The sequence below is a fragment of the Bufo bufo genome, chromosome 10 (genome assembly GCF_905171765.1).
Source record: "Bufo bufo chromosome 10, aBufBuf1.1, whole genome shotgun sequence".
Taxonomy (NCBI): Eukaryota; Metazoa; Chordata; class Amphibia; order Anura; family Bufonidae; genus Bufo; species Bufo bufo.
The window spans coordinates 40,681,346-40,702,020 of NC_053398.1; the positions used below are offsets into that span (position 1 = coordinate 40,681,346).

The following is a 20,675-nucleotide window of genomic DNA, read 5'->3' on the forward strand; positions in this document are numbered from 1 at the left end:
TGCTGTTTGCAAATATCATTAATTTTAATATAGAGCAGAGTAGGACTTGAGATACTGCAGCCTGTTTGGGTTTGGACACGCAGTGGTAACTGATTAGAGGAGATTTATCAAACTTGGTGTAAAGGAATACTGGGTTAGTTGCCCACAGCAACCAATCAGATTCCACCTTTTATTTTTCAGAGCACCTTTGGAAATAAAAGGGCAGGATAGGTCATCAGTATCTAATCGGTGGGGCTTCCACACTCGGGACCCCTACGATCAACTGTTTGTGAAGGCACCGGTGCTCCTATGAGTGCTGCGGCCTTCTCGCAGCTCACCAAGCACAGTGCTTTACATTGTATAATGGCTGTGCTTGGTATCACGCTCAGTCCCATTGAATTGAATACTAAGCACAGCCGCTATACTGTACAATGTATGGCACTGTGCTTCGTGAGCATTGAGAAGACCGCCGGTGCCTTCACACAGTGCCGTACATTGTACAGTATAGCGGCTGTGCTTAGTATTCAATTCAATGGGACTGAGCGTGATACCAAGCACAGCCATTATACAATGTAAAGCACTGTGCTTGGTGAGCTGCGAGAAGGCCGCAGCACTCATAGGAGCACCGGTACCTTCTCAAACAGCTGTTCGGCTGGGTTCCCGGGTGTAGGGCCCCCACTGATCCGACACTAAGGATAGGTCCTCAGTATCAAGATCTCGGAAAACTTCCTAAAGTTCAAGTGAAGCATCCAACATGTCTTCTTTTTATATCCAGGCACTGTGTTTGATGACATCAGAGATAAAGGATGTATTCCACCATCTGAATGCTTTTGCAAGTACTCAGGAAACATCTATCGTTCAGGGGAAACATTGGATCTTCCATGTGAAAACTGGTAAACATATATGAATTTAATATCTAAAAAAGTGACATAAGGAAGTAGAGAGGGTATTTTACAAGACCCTGTTCACACCCTACCCCTCACCTCCACCTCCAGATCAGGGTCCAAATGCATATTAAACGACAAAATGCACTTACGTTTTGGTTTGCCATGGACATCCTTTTGTGGCCCTCTTTTGTAGCGTACCTAAATAGGGAAATCCATATTTTCCTGTGTGAACTCATCCTGTAATCATAACGTCTTACGTCACTGCTGCATGTTCACCCTTTAAGGATCTTGCAAATTTACATTTTTGCATTTTATTTTTATTTTTTCTCCCTGCCGGAGCTATATCTTTTTTGTTTTTTGATTCACATAGCCATATCAAGACTTTATTTTTGCGGAACAGGTTGTTCTTTCTAATGGCACCATTCAAAATTGCATATGATGTAGTGGCAAGCTGAAAATAAAAATTCGAATAGGGCGGAATTGGAAATTTTTTTTTTTATTCCGCCACAGTTTTATGGGTTTTGTTTTTACGGCGTTCCCTATCTAGTAAAACTGATCTATGCCTTCATTTTCTGGGTCAGTTTTCATGTGTCTTAATAATAAAAAAATAAATAAAACTTTAGAAAGTTTCAGAAAGAATGTGCCTGGGGCTGTTGTGACAATTTTTATAGCCCAGTGTTCTGTATTTTGCTGCCAAAGTGAGACTAGAGAAGGCGACTTAATTTTGGCAACTTCTATACATATATCTTTCGCTTAATTTAATGGCTATGTACACCTTTGGGTCAATTTTCTTTATTATTGCATTATACTCATTTTGAGCTAAAAATATTTTTTTAATTGATTATAAAAAAAAAATAATCCCTTTCTCTGTACACCCTTGTTTTTACTGTGTTCCGTCTCCTTTTCTCTGCGCTCTGACATTACAAACACTCATCATACAGTAGCTCAATCCTAATCTTACTGATAAGAATGTGGCTAAAATAAGTGTTTATGACCTTTTAGTAATTTAGAAATAAGGTTTATTAGATGACCTGCACAACGTGAAAACCCTTTGTGACAGCTGAATTTTGTTAATGGGAACCTGTCACCGGTATTTTGTGTATAGAGCTGAGGACATGGGTTGCTAGATGGCCGCTAGCACATAAGCTCTGTGTCCTTTTATTGTGTAAAAAAAAACGATTTGATGCATATGCAAATTAACCTGAGATGAGTCCTGTCCATGACTCATCTCAAGGACAGGACTCATCTCAGGTTAATTTGCATATGTATTAAATCGGTTTTTTTACACAATAAAAGCACACAGAGCTATGGGGACTGGATATTGCGGATGTGCTAGCGGCCATCTAGCAACCCATGTCCTCAGCTCTTTATACAAAATCCCGGTGACAGGTTCCCTTTAATAAATACCAATTGAAAACATGATTTTTAGCGCAAAATAAGTAAAATGCAATAAAATGCAGAACCATCTTCATCAAATCCTTAAAGGGGTTGACTATATTCTGGTTATTGTTTACTAATGTGTTTGTTATGGTTATATGGCACTTACTAATATAGCCTTTGTTGAAATTCTGCACTATAAAGCATGCTCCCTTGTTCATAAAAACTTTTGTGCTGTCCACACAGAGGTCCTGTCCATAAAATGGTTGCTGATGGAGGGTCATGTAACTAGGCAAAGCACCTCCATATGCTGTCTCCTCCATTCAAATGCACTTCACCTGCACTAAACTCCCAATTAGAGATGAGCGAATTGAAGCTGACGAAGTGGAATTCTATCCAAATTTCAGGAAAAATTATATTTGCAATGAATGCAAATTTCCTCATGCTTCATGGTAACGAATCGCATTTTTCTTTTTCTTAAAATGGCTGCTGCATGTGTGAGAACATGGAGAAAGGAAGTCTGGGAAGGCGGGATCACCCAGACTGACATGCATGCAGCCAATCAGCAGCCAGCCTGCCCTGTGATGTCACAGCCCTATAAATACGGCGGCCATCTTAGATTGAGACATTTTACAGCATTCTGAGTGCAGGGACAGACGTGAGAAGGCGCTAGGGACAGCAATTGGAAAAACCTTATTGTGAAAAAAAAAAAACTGAAAAAACGATTTATAAGTGCAGGGAAAGGATAGGGAGGAATCATTTCACAGCATCTTAAAGCAGGGAGAGACGTCCGAAGGCGCTAGGGACAGTGCTAGAAAAGTGATTTACAAGTGCAGGGAAAGATTATTTGGGGATCCAAATAGCCATTATACAGCTCTGTCATTCCAGCAACTTGTTCTTGTTATTGGGGTACAAGTGCTATGTTGAAAAGCCTTTAGTGGCCTATTTTAGTACAAAAAGAAAAATATATACGCACTTCACTGTTGCAGTTATTTGTGGTGAAAGCGTTTAGTGGCCTATTTCAGTACAGAAATAAAAATATATCCGCATTTCACTTCTGCTGTTATATGTATTGAAAGTGTCTAGTGACCTATTTCAGTACAGAAAGAAAAATATATACGCACTTCACTGTTGCAGTTATTTGTGGTGAAAGCGTTTAGTGGCCTATTTCAGTACAAAAAGAAAAATATATACGCACTTCACTGTTGCTGTTATTTGTGGTGAATGCGTTTAGTGGCCTATTTCAGTACAAAAAGAAAAATATTTTTGTCGCTTTTAGGGTTGTTTTAATTTGCTTTTAATTTATTTAGTTCAGCTAAAAGTATGTCAGACAGAGAAGTTCCAGGCCATGCACAGAGGAGTGGCAGAGGCCTAAATGTTTCTGGCACAGGCAGAGGTTGCAGCAGAGTAAGGGGGCATGGCAGCAGGAGTTTCAGCGAGAGGCCTGACCTCCTGGTGTTATCTAGCGGTCATGTCTTGACCATCAACCCAGCGGTTCTTGATTGGTTAACTCGGTCATCCACTTAATCCCAAGTGACATCAAACACCCCCAGCCAACAGTCGGTGGGTTCGTCAGACACAACCCTTAGTTGGCATGGCCCAGGAGCAGGCCCTGTGCCCTCACCTGTCCTCAAACTGCCTCTGTCCTTTGCTGTTCCTTCAGCCACAGAAATATTGTATGCTGTGGGCTCAGATACAATATACAGTGAGGACGAGCTACAAGAGGACAGTCAGCAGCTACTGCCGAGCCAAGATCAGGAGGAGACATCTGCAGCTTCCTCCGCTAGGCGGGCAAGTAGTGATGAGTAGAGTGGCGTGGGAGGTGGCTCCTGACCCAGAGATCGTTGAGAAGGACATCAGTGACGTGCAGATACTACTCGATGATGATGAAGCAGATCGCACTTGGGAGCAGGGTGCAGAAGGGACTTCATCATCATCAGGAGAAGAGGGTGGCAGCTTGCCCGTGAGGCAGCGGCTGAGCCAGCAAGGTGGTAGCATGGCTGGGAGTCAGCAGGATGGCAGCAGTGGGAGGTTGGGAGCCAAACATGCTCGAGGTAGACCACCTGCTTAGCCGCAGCCTACCTGCCCGGGAAGTCATGGTGAAGGGGTTCACTGAGGCAGTGGCAGTAGCAGTCAGTCAGTCAGTGCGGACTGTTGGGGGGAAAATCACCTACCGGAGAAGGTTAACATAGCCATATGTAGAATATGTGGGCAGAAGGTGAAGCGTGGCCAGGGTGCCAATGTTAGCACCACAGCCCTGCATCAACATATGCAGCGTCACCATAATGTGGCTTGGAAGAACCGTGGCTCCGATGTGGTGGTTCAGCCTGCCGCAGCAACTGCTACATCACCCTGTAGCATGCACCCGGTTTCAGCCAGTCAAGGCTCCACTGCCTCAGCTGAAGGTAGCTGTCTGTCATTCCCTTCTTCTGCTGGTCCAGATGCTCCTGCTCCTCCTACTCCTCTCGTCGGTCATTACGTCAGCAATCAATCACTGAAGCGATTGCCAAGAGACAGCAATATGTGTGCACGCATCCAATGGCGCAGAAGCTGAACGTGCTATTGTCCAAGTTGCTGGTGCTGCAGTCCCTCCCTTTCCAAGTGGTGGACTCTGCACCTTTCAGAGAACTGATGGCTTGTGCCAAGCCAAGGTGGAAAGTCCCAAGCCGTCATTTCTTTGCGAAAAAGGCAGTACCAGCAATGCACAAATATGTAGAATATATAATGCAAGCGGATAGGAGTACTCCCCTGTGTAACTTTGATGTCAGCCAGTGGCAGCTCAACAACTGCCGTTTGCTCAGGCCCTTTGAGGATGCCACGTTATTTGTCAGTCGCCAGGACTACGGGATGAACAACATCATTCCACTGCTTCATGTCCTGGAACAGATGGTGGTAACAATGGCTGGTCAGGGGACTGGAGACGTGGTGCCTAAATCTCACGGCCACATGAGCCCTGTGGGGCTGAACTGGAAGAGGAGGAGGAGGAGGGGGAGGAGGACATTGGAGCACAGGCAATGTGTAGCGAATTGGGTGGTTTTTCTACTCAGGTGACAGGAGAGTTGGAGCTGGAGCAGGTAGAGTAGCTACAGGCTGATGAGGAAGATGAGACAGATGACCCAGACACACTGTGGCAGTATGCAATAGGGATGGAGGCAGGGAGTCCCTCCGAGTCACTTGCACAAATGGCCCGATGCATGCTCACTTGCTTGCATAGTGACAGCCAAATTGTCACCATTTGGCAGAGGGATGACTTCTGGCTCTCCACCTTGTTGGACCCTCGTTACCGGTCCAGAATGGGGGCCTTTTTTATACCCATTGAGAGGGAGGACAAACTGAACTACTACAGAGACATCCTATGTAGTCAGTTGGCCGCTGCCTATCTGCGCCATCGTCCATCCTCTCGCAGGTATGACCGGGGGAGCCCTCTGCGCTCACGTTCCACTGCCATGGCTGCTGGGGAGGGGTGGGGTGGCAGGAGCAGAACCAGCTCCATCAGCAGCAGCCTGATTCTACAGTCTTCACCCGAATAAACTACTCACCAGCAGCAGCAGGTAGACCTGGAGCAGGACCTGAATCAGCAGGTGGTGGCATACTTGGACAGCACCCTGCCAACCCACATTGAAAATCCGCTGGACTACTGGGCATCAAAACTGGATTTGTGGCCGCAACTAGCAACTTGTGTCCTGCCCGGCCAGTAGTGTGGCATCAGAGCGGGTGTTTATTGCGGCGGAGGCCATAGTTACCCCAAGGAGAACTGGCCTGTCCACACAAAATGTGGAGAAACTGAACTTTGTCAAGATGAATCAGGCGTGGACCAGCCAGGTTTTTCACCCACCAATGCCTGATGCCTCAGCTACTACTCTGATGCTGCCACCCGCCTGATGCCACACATCTGATGCCAAGCGTTCCTTCTTTCACCCACCTTCTTCAGCGGGTACTGCTATTGCCACCCACCACCCCACTCTGTCACCGGGTCACTTTGTGGTCTCCTGATGCTGCTGCTGCCATCTCCACATTATGTCACCTTTACACTCTGTGGTATCCTGATGCTGCTGCTGCCATATCCACACTATGTCACCTTGCCACTCTGTGGTATCCTGCTGCTGCTGTTGTTGCTGCAATCTTCACACTATGTCACCTTGCCACTCTGTGGTATACTGATGCTGCTGCTGCCATATCCACACTATGTCACCTTGCGACTCTGTGGTATCCTCCTGATGCTGCTGCTGCCATATCCACACTATGTCATTGAGCCACTCGGTGGCCTTCTACTGATGCTGCTGCTGCGACCTCCAGACTTTGTCATTGTGCCACTCGGTGGCCTCCTCATACTGCTGCCACCTCCAGACTCTGTCATTTTGCCACTCGGTGGCCTTCTCCTGATGCTGCCAACTCCAGACTGTGTCATTGTGCCACTCGGTGGCCTTTTCATACTGCTGCCATATCCAGACACTGTCATTGTGCCACTCGGTGGCCTCCTCATACTGCTGCCAACTCCAGACTCTGTTATTTTGCCACTCGGTGGCCTCCTCATACTTCTGCCACCTCCAGACTCTGTCATTGTGCCACTCGGTGGCCTTATCCTGCTGCTGCTGCTGCCACAGTGCCTCATCACATTGCCCCCTGACTATGCCAGCCACAGTGCTTCATCACATTGCCCCCTGACTATGCTAGGCACAGTGCCCTCTCACATTGCCAGCCACAGCGCCCTCTGACGATGCCAGCCACAGTGCCTCATCACATTGCCTCCTGACTATGCCAGGCACAGTGCCCTCTCACATTGCCAGCCACAGCACCCTCTGACGATGCCAGCCACAGTGCCTCATCACATTGCCCCCTGACTATGCCAGCCACAGTGCCTTATCACATTGCCAGCCTCAGTGCCTCATCCATTGCTCCCTTACTGTGCAGCCACAGTGCCTCATCAAATTTCCCTCTGACTATGCCAGCCACAGTGCTTAATCACATTGCCCCCTGACTATGCAAGCCATAGTGCCTTGTCACATTGCCAGCCACAGTGCCTCCTCACATTGCTCCTGACTATGTCAGTCACAGTGCCCCCGACTATGCCAGCCACAGTTCCTCATCAGATTAGCAACCATAATGTCCCCTGACTATGCCAGTCTCAGTGTCCCCTGACTGCCAACCACAGTGCCCCATCACATTGCCAGCCACAGATTCTCATGACTATGACAGCAACAGGGCACTATCATTATTAGGGACAGCCTTGCTGCATAAGCTTTCCCATGGCTACAAAGTTCCAGCCAGGGCAGACACCCCCACATTTAGTCTGCTGTGTGTACTATTGTGTGTATTATTTGCACACTGAACACACTAGCAGATCGGGGGGGGGGGGGGGGGGGGTGGCAACGGGGCAATTGCCCTCCCCAAGCTGGGGGCACGGCCCTGGTAAAAAGTGGGGGGTGTGGGGGGTGTGGCAGGGCACAGGGAGATAAGCGCTTCCATAATCATCCGTATTGCCGTCCTCAGGACAGCGATACAGATGGCTGTGCTGCGGCAGGGCAGGTGAGGGAGAGCCGTGTCCCTTCCCTGTTCCTCTGATAGGCTGCTGGCACTAGGCCAGCAGCCTATCAGAGGCCGGTGCAGGCGGAGCGATGATGTCATCGAGCAGCCTGAGCCGTGCAACGCGGGACACAGGCCGGAAGAGGCCTGCATTGCATCGCTGACATGGAGGTAAGTATAACAGTTTTTTTTTATATATGTACAATACTTTTACTGGCACATGATTGGGGGGGCTCTTGTTACTGGCACATGATGGGGGGCTCTTGTTACTGGCACATGATTGGGGGGCTCTTGTTACTCGCACATGATGGGGGGCTCTTGTTACTGGCACATGATGGGGGTGCTATTGTTACTGGCACATGATTGGGGTGGTGCTCTTGTTACTGGCACATGATTGGGGGGGTACTCTTGTTACTGGCACATGATTGGGGGGCGTGCTCTTGTTACTGGCACATAATTGGGGGGTTCTTGTTACTGGCACATGATTGGGGGGTGCTCTTGTTACTGGCACATGATTGGGGGGTGCTCTTGTTACTGGCACATGATTGGGGGGGTGCTCTTGTTCCTTGCACATTATTGGGGGGGGGCTCTTGTTACTGGCACATTATTGGGGGGGCTCTTGCTACTGGCACATGATTGGGGGTCATCTATGAGGGCACATCTTACTGGCACATGATTGGGGGGCATCTATGGGGGCACATTTTACTGGCACATTATTGGGGGACATCTATGGGGCACTTATTACTGGCACATTATTGGGGGCACTTATTACTGGCACATTATTTGGTGGCACTATGGGGCGTTTCTTACTGGCATATTATTGGTAGGCACTATAGGGGGATCTACTGAGGCCACAAAGAAGGGGTATTTTATATGGGGGGCTCTGTACAGTAGCATTTTATACTGGGGCACATTATGGTGGGTACTATGGGGAAGGGGGGAGAGGAGTACTATGGGGTCATCTAGAGGGGCACTAATAAGGGGTATTTTATACTTGCAAATTATGGGGGACACTGAGGGCATCTTCTGGGGCACTATATATGGGGCATTTTATACTGGTACATTATGGGGGGCACTAGGAGGAAGGGGGAGAGGAGAACTATGGGGGCATTTACTGGGGGAACTATATAGGGGTATTTTATACTGGCACATTATGGGGGCACAATGGGGACATTAGCTCAACTGGGGGCATTACAAGGGGGTATTTTTTGCACTGTCACATTATAAGAAGAATTATTTCTACTTGGGGGGGGGGGCATTATGGTGGGCTTTATTACTCCCCCATGGTATGACCCCCTAGTAACAGCACCAGCCTCTCCCTGCTCTGCTATCCCTCTGCCCCGTCTCCAAATCCTTATTATGAAATCTTTATCATCAGGATAAAACACAACATCAGCTCCGCCAAGCCCCCCAGCCAAGTGTTGAAGTGGTGTCCGAGATCCCCAAGGGCCATGCGAAGTTATTGTAAGTTTTCATGTGAAATATGTTTATGTTATACACATATAGCACACACTGTGCCACACAATATACAGTATACCTCTACACTATGTAGTCTGTTCTATAAGCACCACATTGTTTTGTGGCAGCGGACAGAAAATAATCTGGAAGTGCCCCTCCTGAGACCAGGCACAGTCACACTTTACAGAAATATATGTGTGTAAGATGTGAGAGTTCAGTGAGCAGATAACACATAGATAGTCCATACTGTGTCCACACAACTGCACTGCCTGGACTGTCAGTAACAGAGATCAGAGTCTCCTGTTTCTAATGCAGGCATTAAGACTACTAGATGCACCAGGAGATGGCAGCATCGAGGAGAAAAAAGTGCGTCTAAAAGTCCAGAAAATAATTCTTTTTTGGGGCTTGGGAAAAAAATGCAATATTGTTATAAATTTGCTATGTTCGTTTTCCGGCTTAAAGCTTTATTCTCTGGGTCTGAAAAATGATAGTCTATAAATTACATATAGTTTTTTTGTAACGTTTTACTACTTTTGCACAATAAAAACCCTTTGAAAAAAAAAGAAAGAAAGAAAAATATGTTTTTTACATGCCACATCCCAAGACAAATAACTTTTATTTTTCGTTCTAGGGAGCTGTGTGAGGGCTTGATTTTTGCGAGACAACTCATAGTTTTCAGTGGTATTATTTTGGGGTACATAATTTTTTATAGCTTTTTATTCCGTTTTTGGTAAGCGAAAACTATCAATTCTGGCTTTTTTATGGCGTATAGCATACAGGATAAATTACATGACATTTGTGTTGTACAAGTCGGTATGGAAGTGAAAATACCAAATATGTGGAGAGGATTTAATTTTTTTATTTTTTCCATTAAGAAGCACCACCTCCAGACTCTGTCATTGTGACACTCGGTGGCCTTCTCCTGATGCTGCCAACTCCAGACTCTGTCATTGTACCACTCGGTGGCCTTCTACTGATGCTGCTGCTGCCGCCACCTCCAGACTCTGTCATTGTGCCACTCGGTGGCCTCCTCATACTGCTGCCAACTCCAGACTCTGTCATATTGCCACTCGGTGGCCTTCTCCTGATGCTGCTGCTGCCGCCTCCTCTAGGCTCTGTCATTGTGCCATTCGGAGACCTCCTCAGATTGCTGCAAACTCCAGACTCTGTCATTGTGCCACTCGGTGGCCTCCTCATACTGCTGCCACTTCAAGACTCTGTTACTGTGCCACTCGGTGGCCTTCTCCTGATGCTGCCAACTCCAGACTGTGTCATTGTGCCACTCAGTGGCCTCCTCATTCTGCTTCCACCTCCAGACCCTGTCATTGGGCCACTCTGTGGTCTCCTCATGCTGCTTCCACCTCACCACTATGTCATAGGTCCACTCTGTGGACTTCTCATGCTGTTCCCACCCTCCCCACTTCATGACTGATCCACTATTTTGGCTTTCAGCCTGACTGACATCATCATTTATTTGGCCTTTCTTCTGATCTGTCAGAAGGAAGGAAAAATTAGACATACATAGGATCCTGTCCGTGTAGCAGCTGTGAAGCATGTATGGTCCCATCAGTATTGGCTTATGATTTGGTAGCCAAAAGCAGGAGTGGGTACAAAACACAGAAGACATGCAATTATTCCATTCACGTGTCATCTCTGTTTTAGATCAACTCCTGTTTTTTTTGGCATTAGCAATACTGATGGATTATTGAGCAAATGCTGACCGAGTGAAGGCGGATGCTCCACAGACAGGATCCGTTTTTTGTGGGTTATTGTTCTGACAGCTCAGAGGAAGGGCAAATTAATCAGTGACGTCAACACAAACTTACTGCTGACACCCTCTCCACTCTGTCCGGGGGGCTCTACTTGTATAAGCGTTTAATAGAATAGGTTCTGTTGACATCTTTGTGGAATCAGCTGACAATGGTGTAAAAGGAGTGCGCTTATTCTTGGTGTTAACATCGACCTGTAAGGCTGAGTTCATACTTGAGTTATTTGGTCAGCTTTGGCCCCATGACTGCCCAAATAAGTGAAGTGTGCAGTGATTCTAAGAGTGACACCTGTCATCTGCATGTCATACGGACTCACAGTATTATTTCACTACCATAGCAGACTCCCTATGCGTGCTACTGCAAGGCATAGTGTTCTATACCACTATAAAGGCTCTCTGCAGCCAGGAAATAGTCGTTTTTAACATAATTCGCTACAAACATATTTGGATCTAACCAAATTTTTCCCCCAAAAATTCGGTGAACTGGCGAATCGAATTTTTGAAAAATTTTCTCATCTCTATTCCCAATAGAACAAGTGCAGATGGCAGGTGTAGTGTGTTTGAATGGAGTAGGCATCACATGGAGGTGATCTGATCACATGACCCTCCATCAGCAGCCATTTTATAGACAGGACCTCTGTGTGGACAGCACAAAAGACTTTGTAAGCAAGGGAGCATAGCATATGAAATATAGAAAATGCTGCAGAATTTCAACAAAGGCTATATTCGTAAGTGCCATATAATCATCTCAAGATAAAAGAGAGACAGGAGGCAGCGCCTCATGTGTGGTGTTGTCCAGTAAATTGGTAGGAGATATATATAGAAACTCTTACCAGATTGTGTTGTGAAGAAGTCACAACACCATTAGAAGCTTGTGCCGATTTTCCCGATCGGCATGCGGGGTGCCTGCGCTGCTGCCTAGGTTCCAGCCCGTGCTTGTGAAAGCATTCGTCGGGTAGAGATAGTTGTGCAGGAGGAGAAAAATACTGAACCTTTTTGGACGGCGCTGTCAGCAGGAATCGGATAGCAGGTAGGTAATGATAGATATAATGCTTTTTATTTTCAGTCTACGCGTTTCAGGGGCGGAGAGCCCCCTTCATCAGGACAATATACAGCATAAAGAGGCATTCACATGTAGCGATTATTTAAACACAAAAAAGGCGCGTAAGAGACAACAGAGGTGGAGAATGGGAAGGGGGCGGGCGGTGGGCGTTTGTGTTAGACAATGAGGAACCCGTCTTCTAGAGTTTAATTCTATATGACCTATTTGCTAGTAGAATATGTAGCTTTTTCCTATACAGCAAATACATGGTTATATTCTAGTATACATTGGGGGATGACAAAGGTGGAGTGGTCAGAATGACCATGTTATGGGATGTTTTCGGCTGAATGGATCTCATACTCCTGCTTTTTTTTGGTTAGGAGCCGGCAGCGGTAGTGTAAAGCATGGTGGTTTATTTTGTTTTGTATTCAGAATGGTACGGGAAGTTGGCAGGAGGAGTATTAAATGATTGGCAACTAGTATATAAGGGATGATTGATGATCACAAAAATTACTAAAATAGGGATAAAGATAAAAATGATAATAATAATAATAATAAAAATAATAAATAAGACCAACAAGTAGGGGGTAGGGGTGTATACAGATTATACAGTGTAAAAATTACTGTGTGGTCTTTTTTGGGTGCATTCCTTGCACATCTTTGGAATACCCCAAAAAGACGGGTGTAGTGGGAGTTTGCAGATGTTTATTTTGTTTTCCTTTGTATTAATTTATATGTAAATGTTGTTTTGTTTTATTTTATTTGGTTTCTCATTTTGATATGGGATACGGGTAGAGGAAATACCAAGACAAATATCCTCCTGAGGTTTAGGAATCAAGAGTATCCATATCATGTGATGGTTGTATTGTTACTTTTTTGGGGCTGTATCCATTTTTGTCATGGACACAGTTTCATGTGTGTAAAATAACAAGGTATTTAGGCAGTGTTGTTGGCCTGCCAGTATATATTGCATAAAGGTAGTGTTTGCACTTGCGCAGTAGGACAAGACATGACAGAAAAGGAAAGAAGGGATTGAGCTAAAAGATGGTCTCATTTATTTCATTTAATCCCTGTGGCGCAAGGGTATCTAATTGGTACATCCAGTAGACTTCTCGTCGCTGCAGGGTACTAAAACGATTGTATGGGTTTTCTGGTATGTAGTCTATTGGTGTAATTTTGATTGGATGATTTTCGAAAATCATCCAATCAAAATTACACCAATAGACTACATACCAGAAAACCCATACAATCGTTTTAGTACCCTGCAGCGACGAGAAGTCTACTGGATGTACCAATTAGATACCCTTGCGCCACAGGGATTAAATGAAATAAATGAGACCATCTTTTAGCTCAATCCCTTCTTTCCTTTTCTGTCATGTCTTGTCCTACTGCGCAAGTGCAAACACTACCTTTATGCAATATATACTGGCAGGCCAACAACACTGCCTAAATACCTTGTTATTTTACACACATGAAACTGTGTCCATGACAAAAATGGATACAGCCCCAAAAAAGTAACAATACAACCATCACATGATATGGATACTCTTGATTCCTAAACCTCAGGAGGATATTTGTCTTGGTATTTCCTCTACCCGTATCCCATATCAAAATGAGAAACCAAATAAAATAAAACAAAACAACATTTACATATAAATTAATACAAAGGAAAACAAAATAAACATCTGCAAACTCCCACTACACCCGTCTTTTTGGGGTATTCCAAAGATGTGCAAGGAATGCACCCAAAAAAGACCACACAGTAATTTTTACACTGTATAATCTGTATACACCCCTACCCCCTACTTGTTGGTCTTATTTATTATTTTTATTATTATTATTATTATCATTTTTATCTTTATCCCTATTTTAGTAATTTTTGTGATCATCAATCATCCCTTATATACTAGTTGCCAATCATTTAATACTCCTCCTGCCAACTTCCCGTACCATTCTGAATACAAAACAAAATAAACCACCATGCTTTACACTACCGCTGCCGGCTCCTAACCAAAAAAAAGCAGGAGTATGAGATCCATTCAGCCGAAAACATCCCATAACATGGTCATTCTGACCACTCCACCTTTGTCATCCCCCAATGTATACTAGAATATAACCATGTATTTGCTGTATAGGAAAAAGCTACATATTCTACTAGCAAATAGGTCATATAGAATTAAACTCTAGAAGACGGGTTCCTCATTGTCTAACACAAACGCCCACCGCCCGCCCCCTTCCCATTCTCCACCTCTGTTGTCTCTTACGCGCCTTTTTTGTGTTTAAATAATCGCTACATGTGAATGCCTCTTTATGCTGTATATTGTCCTGATGAAGGGGGCTCTCCGCCCCTGAAACGCGTAGACTGAAAATAAAAAGCATTATATCTATCATTACCTACCTGCTATCCGATTCCTGCTGACAGCGCCGTCCAAAAAGGTTCAGTATTTTTCTCCTCCTGCACACATATAATCATCTCACAAACACATTGGTCAACAATAACCAGAAATTGGCCAACCCCTTTAAGGATTTGATAAAAACAGCACTGTATATTTGGAAATTGTATAACTGTGCATTATACAAAGAATGTTTTCTCCACTTCAATGCAATGGCCCTTTATTATCAATGCACTCAAATTTCTTCTCTGTTTTTTTCTCCGTAACAGCACCTGCTTTAAGGGAATGTGGAGATGTACTCGTAAACCTTGTCTAGGTTCCTGTGCAGTAGAAGGTGGATCACATATCACAACTTTTGATCAGAGAGTTTACAATTTTCATGGGGACTGTTCCTATATCCTCACTCAGGTAACAGTCCTACAATTTACTGCAGCAGACAAAGATGGTATATCTACAGCATGCAGTCAAATATAAAACAACATCCATATATACTGTGCATAAGTGCATTTGGATTTATATCGGCAGTAAGCGGAGACATTTAAAAATATAAAGCAGTAGCGGCTCACCAGATATCAAAACCAGGTCTAAGTGGGTGCTCTATCTGGTCGCTGGCTATCCGTCAAGACAGTGGTTAAGATAAAAATTTTGGCATTTATATCTTAAGTGGAAAGTGCTGCATTTTAACCCCTTAGTGACAAGCCTGTTTTGGGCCTTAGTGAGCAATTTTTTTTTCCCATTTTGTTTTTTCATTTTTCATTGCATTCCAAAAGCTAATTTTTTTTTTTTTTCTGTCAAAGTAGACAAATGAAAGATCAAGTTGTAGATTTTAATTACTCCTTTTTGAGGTACACATAACCTAATTACCAATTATTTTGAATATAAGATGCAGTGGATCATAATATGCAGTCACTAAATAAATACAAAATACAATTTTTACTGTGTACATCTTATGGGTGATATACAGTTGATATGGTACAGACACAATACAAAAGACAATGCCTTATAATATTGCCAGCCATAGTGCCCCTTAACTATGCCAGCTGCAGTGCCTTATCACATTGCCATAGTGACCCCTTACTATGCCAATCACAGTGCCTCATCACATTGCCCCTTTATTATGCCAGCCACAGTGCCTCATCACATTGCCCCCTGACTATGCCAGCCACAGTGCTTCATCACATTGAACCCTGACTATGCCAGCCACAGTGCCTCATCACATTGCTTATTGACGATGCCAGCCACAGTGCCTCATCACATTGCCCCTTGACTATGCCAGCCACAGTACCTCATCACATTGCTCCCTTACTATGCAGCCACAGTGCCTCATCACATTGCCCTCTGACTATACCAGCCACAGTGCCTCATCACATTGCCCCCTGACTATGCCAGCCACAGTGCCCTCTGACTATGCCAGCTACAGTGCTTCATCACATTGCCCCCTGACTATGCCAGCCATAGTGCCTTATCACATTGCCAGCCACAGTGCCTCCTCACATTGCTCCTGACTATGTCAGTCACAATGCCCCCGACTATGCCAGCCACAGTTCCTCATCAGATTAGCAACCATAATGCCCCCTGACTATGCCAGTCTCAGTGTCCCCTGACTGCCAACCACAGTGCTCTATCACATTGCCAGCCACAGGTCCCCATGACTATGCCAGCAACAGAGCACTATCATTATTAGGGACAGCCTCGCTGCCCAAGCTTTCCCAGTCAGAAGCAGTAGTAGGAGTCTGACGTTACTGGCATGGATCTGTCAGGTGCACAGCAAGGAGGAGAACATGGCATCCCCACATTTACTCTGCTGTGTGTACCATTGTGAGTATTATTTGCACACTGAACAGTCACACTTTACAGAAATATATGTGTGTAAGATGTGAGAGTTCCGTGAGCAGATAACACACAGATAGTACATACTGTGTCCACACAACTGTACTACCTGGACTGTCAGTAACAGAGATCAGAGTCTCCTGTTTCTGATGCAGGCATATAGACTACTAGATGCACCAAGAGATGGCAGCATCGAGGAGAAAAAAGTGCGTCTAAAAGTCCAGAAAATAATGTAATTCTTATTTGGGGCTTGGGAAAAAAACTGCAATATTGTTATAAATTTGCTATGTTCGTTTTCCGGCTTAAAGCTTTATGCTCTGGTCTGAAAAATGATAATCTATAAATTACATATAGTTTTCTGTAACGTTTTACTACTTTTGAACAATAAAAACCCTTTTAAAAAAAAAAAAGTTTTTTACATGCCACATCCCAAGACAAATAACTTTTACTTTTCAATTTAGGGAGCTGTGTGAGGGCTTGATTTTTGCAAGACAACTCATAGTTTTAGTGGTATTATTTCGGGGTACATAATTCTTGATAGCTTTTTATTCAGTTTTTGGTAAGCAAAAACCATCAATTCTGGCTTTTTTTATGGCGTATAGCATACAGGATAAATGACATGACATTTGTGTTGTACAAGTCGGTACGGACGTGAAAATACCAAATATGTGGAGAGGATTTTTATTTTTTTTTATGAAAAAAGGTAAATTTTTTTACTTGGAGATTTAAAAAAAAAACTTGATTTAACCATTTACTAGATCCGCAAGGGGACTTTAACAGGCAATCTTTTGATCTCTTCTATAATACACTGTACTGCTTATTCAGTACAGTGTATTATACTGTCAGTGCTATGCTGACAGGCACCATTAGGTTGCGCCAGAGAGGAATTTTCTGATAGGCATACACTGCAGGCATGCCTGAGGTCTTCATTAGGCCCCAAGTCTACCATGCAGGCTGGTAAGTGACCAACGTAAAAGGTCATATTGGAGGTCACCAACGTGTTAGTACTAGTCCTTATATTCTCCCTAGGGAAAAGTGTAAAAAAAAGATATCTAATCTAAACTAGAGGATACTACATAAATAGAATATTATCTCCAGGCTTTTTGTTTTATTTTGGACCCAGACCACTGGGACACAGTATACTTATACAAGGTGCTCACCATTTGAAATTTTTGATTAACTTTTCTTGTGCCTTTATAATTTTATCTCCAAAAAAGTGGCAGCCAATATGTAGCTAAAATCAATCAGAGCAGGAATAGAATCAGAGCATGGGTAGACCTGTATTTTAGACAATAGAAATCTGGAAGCCTTTTTCAGCAAAGATTATAATTTTATATAATCAACATTATAATGTAATAAGGATATGTTTATACCTCCTTGCCATCAGTTACATCATAAGCACATGACAAAGATTTTTTTTTTTAAATGAACACATACTTATAGTGATTATGACAGCTAAGTTTCCAACCAAATAGCGGGTAGTCCAGTTGTCTAAGCAAATATACCATGCAAGAAGCCTTTTGGTGTTGTATGGGAATTACAGTGGCATGCAAAAGTTTGGGCACCCCTGGTCAAAATTACTGTTACTGTGAACAGTTAAGCGAGTTGACAAACTCAAAAGGGCATAATGTTAAAGATGACACATTCTCTTTTTATTTTAAACAATTTATTTTTTTCTTCTTTTATATTTCCAAAACAACAAAAAAGGAAAAGGGCCCAAGGAAAAACTTTGGGCACCTTGCATGGTTAGTACCTAGTAGCACTCCCTTTGGAAAGTATCACAGCTTGTAAATGCTTTTTGTAGCCAGCCAAGAGTTTTTCAATTCTTGTTTGAGGGATTTTCTTCAATTCTTCCTGGGCTGTGTTGCATGTACTGCTCTTTTGAGGTCTATCCACAGAATTTCAATGATGTTCAGATCAGGGGACTGAGGGGGCCATGGTAAAACAGCTTCTGCCTTTTAAGGTCATCTATTGTGGATTCTGAGATGTGTTTGGGAACATTATCCATTTTTAAACCCATCCTCTTTTCAACTTTTTTACAGTAGGTGTTATATTTGCTTTTAGAATTTGCAGGAATTTCATTGAAGCCATTCTTTCCTCTACCCATGAAATGTTTCCTGTGCCATTGGCTGTGGCACAACCCCAAAGCATTAATGTTCCACCCCCATGCTTAATGGGTGGAGAGGTGTTCTTTTCATGAAATTATGTGCCCTTTTTTTCTCCAAACATACCTTTGCTCATTGTGGCAAAAGAGTTCTATTTTAACCTCATCAGTCCACAGGACTTGTTACCAAAATGCATCAGGCTCATTTAGATGTTCTTTTGCAAACTTCTGACACATAATTTTATGGTGGGGATGCAGGAGAGGAATATACCACTCCAGAGTCTGCTAAATCTTCCTGAAGGTCTTTTGCAGTGATGCTGAGTTTCCGATTTGCCTTTCTAGCAATCCTAAAAGCAGCTGTCTCGAAAATTTTTCCAGATATTAACCTTTTCTTTATTACATTTCCAACTGAGGAAATGGCAACCTATGTTCTTATAGCCTTTCCTGCGTTGTGGCCCTCAGCCATTTTCATTTGCTATAGCTATATCTACGCCCATGCATTTCACTATCTATATTTCAAAATATATACAGTGGTCCCTCAAGTTACAATATTAATTGATTTCGGGATGACCATTGTAAGTTGAAACCATTGTAATTTGAGTCCATAACGCTAGAAAAAGGGAAGTTTTAAGAAAAATAAGCAGATAACCAAGACATTTAAAGCAAGTCCTTAAGAAAATCAGACAAGAATAAATGCTGGAAGCTGTAAATCTGTGGTGAGGACAGGAGCTTTTTCAGGGTCTTGCATAGTACATAGATGTACCCAAAAAATAAAATTGAGTCGCTGCTCAACTGGTGTCCAAAGGAGAAGCTCAACCTGGCACAGACAGGGGGCTGAACAGAACAGTTAGTACTGAGGAGGAGCTACTAGACAACCATTAAATATATGTTTTACCAGTGAAATATCCATGTAGATTGGTTGGACCTGAGTCTGAGGCATTGTATGTTGAGTCTATGTTGAGTTTAGTCTAACTTACGATGGCCTGGAAAAGACTATTGCATGTTGAAAATATTGCATCCTGAGGCCATTGTAACTTGAGGGATCACTGTATATACACTACTCACAAAACGTTAGGGATATTTGGCTTGTGGGTGAAATTTCAGGATGAACTTAAAATGCACTTTAACCTTTACAGATGAACTAATGTAACCTTCTCCAAACTTTTGAATGTACATGTCCAACTGTTCAGTGTTTCAGGACTTTTTGCACAAATTGCTGTTCTCTAACAAATAAATAAATTGTTTGAGATGAGGAAATTACCATTGCATGCTTCTACTTAAATGCCCTACTTTCATTATATAATATCACTGTAGCGTGAACTTTTTATGTTTTCCATAAATGTCACCCTAAAGCCAAATATACCTAACTTTTTGTGAGTAGTGTGTGTATATATGCCGATATGTGAGGGAATGTACTAAAAGCAGTATAAAGCAAGGAAAATGTGATCCTCTCATTACTAACATACAAACAAATCATGTCATCTGTCATTTTTTGTCTATTGACATTTGATTGTTTTCTTTCAGCTGTGTTCAGTATCCTTATTTACTGTCCATGGAGAAATCAAGTCATGTAATCTGAATGAGTTTGAGACTTGTCTATCAAAAATCATTCTGATCATTAGGAACTCTAAGACAGTAAGTATCCTTATATACATTTTTGGTAATTTTAAAGGGGTATTCAGATTTTTTAAAACTCATGGCATATCACTATGCACAACTTCTGGGACCTCTACTGATCCTCAGCATGAAAGGAGATAGTCTTTCCCCTGAACAGCAGTAACCCTGTCACCTGCTGTGAGGGATACTGCAGTGTGTCCAAAAGGTGGTATTTGACACTAGACATTGGAGGTCAAGTACCCAGGGCTGGCCCTTACAGAGGAGTTGGCTACTGTATACAGAATTTACAGAATTTTTTTCTTTCCAAACTTCCTACCCTGCCTCTGTATTCACTAGTAAATCTGGAGTCTACGTTTGGTGGGCTAAAACTACAGGAGAATTACAGAGGAACAAAAAGAGGTTCTGTGCCTGCTGTCTACCAGTGAAAGCACATACAGTCAGGTCCATAAATATTGGGACATCGACACAATTGTAACATGTTTGGCTCTATACATCACCGCAATGAATTTGAAATGAAACAAACATGATGTGCTTTAACTGCTGACTGTCAGCTTTAATTTGAGGGTATACATCCAAATCAAGTGAACAGTGTAGGAATTACTACAGTTTGCATATGTGCCTCCCACTTGTTAAGGAACCAAAAGTAATGGGACACTTGGCTCCTCAGCTGTTCCATGGCCAGGTGTGTGTTATTCCC

General features: G+C 43.4%; 1 protein-coding gene across 1 annotated transcript in view; it reads left to right on the forward strand.

Annotated features, from left to right (window-relative positions):
* Positions 1–20,675, forward strand: part of LOC120980014 (mucin-2-like) — a gene marked incomplete at its 3' end in the record, with an annotated part of 74,127 nt that overhangs the window by 46,153 nt on the left and 7,299 nt on the right. The window contains exons 6-8 of the mRNA XM_040408879.1: positions 755–872; positions 14,697–14,835; positions 19,886–19,996. Of these exons, the coding sequence (XP_040264813.1) occupies positions 755–872; positions 14,697–14,835; positions 19,886–19,996 (368 nt within the window). The remainder of the gene's footprint in view (positions 1–754; positions 873–14,696; positions 14,836–19,885; positions 19,997–20,675) is intronic.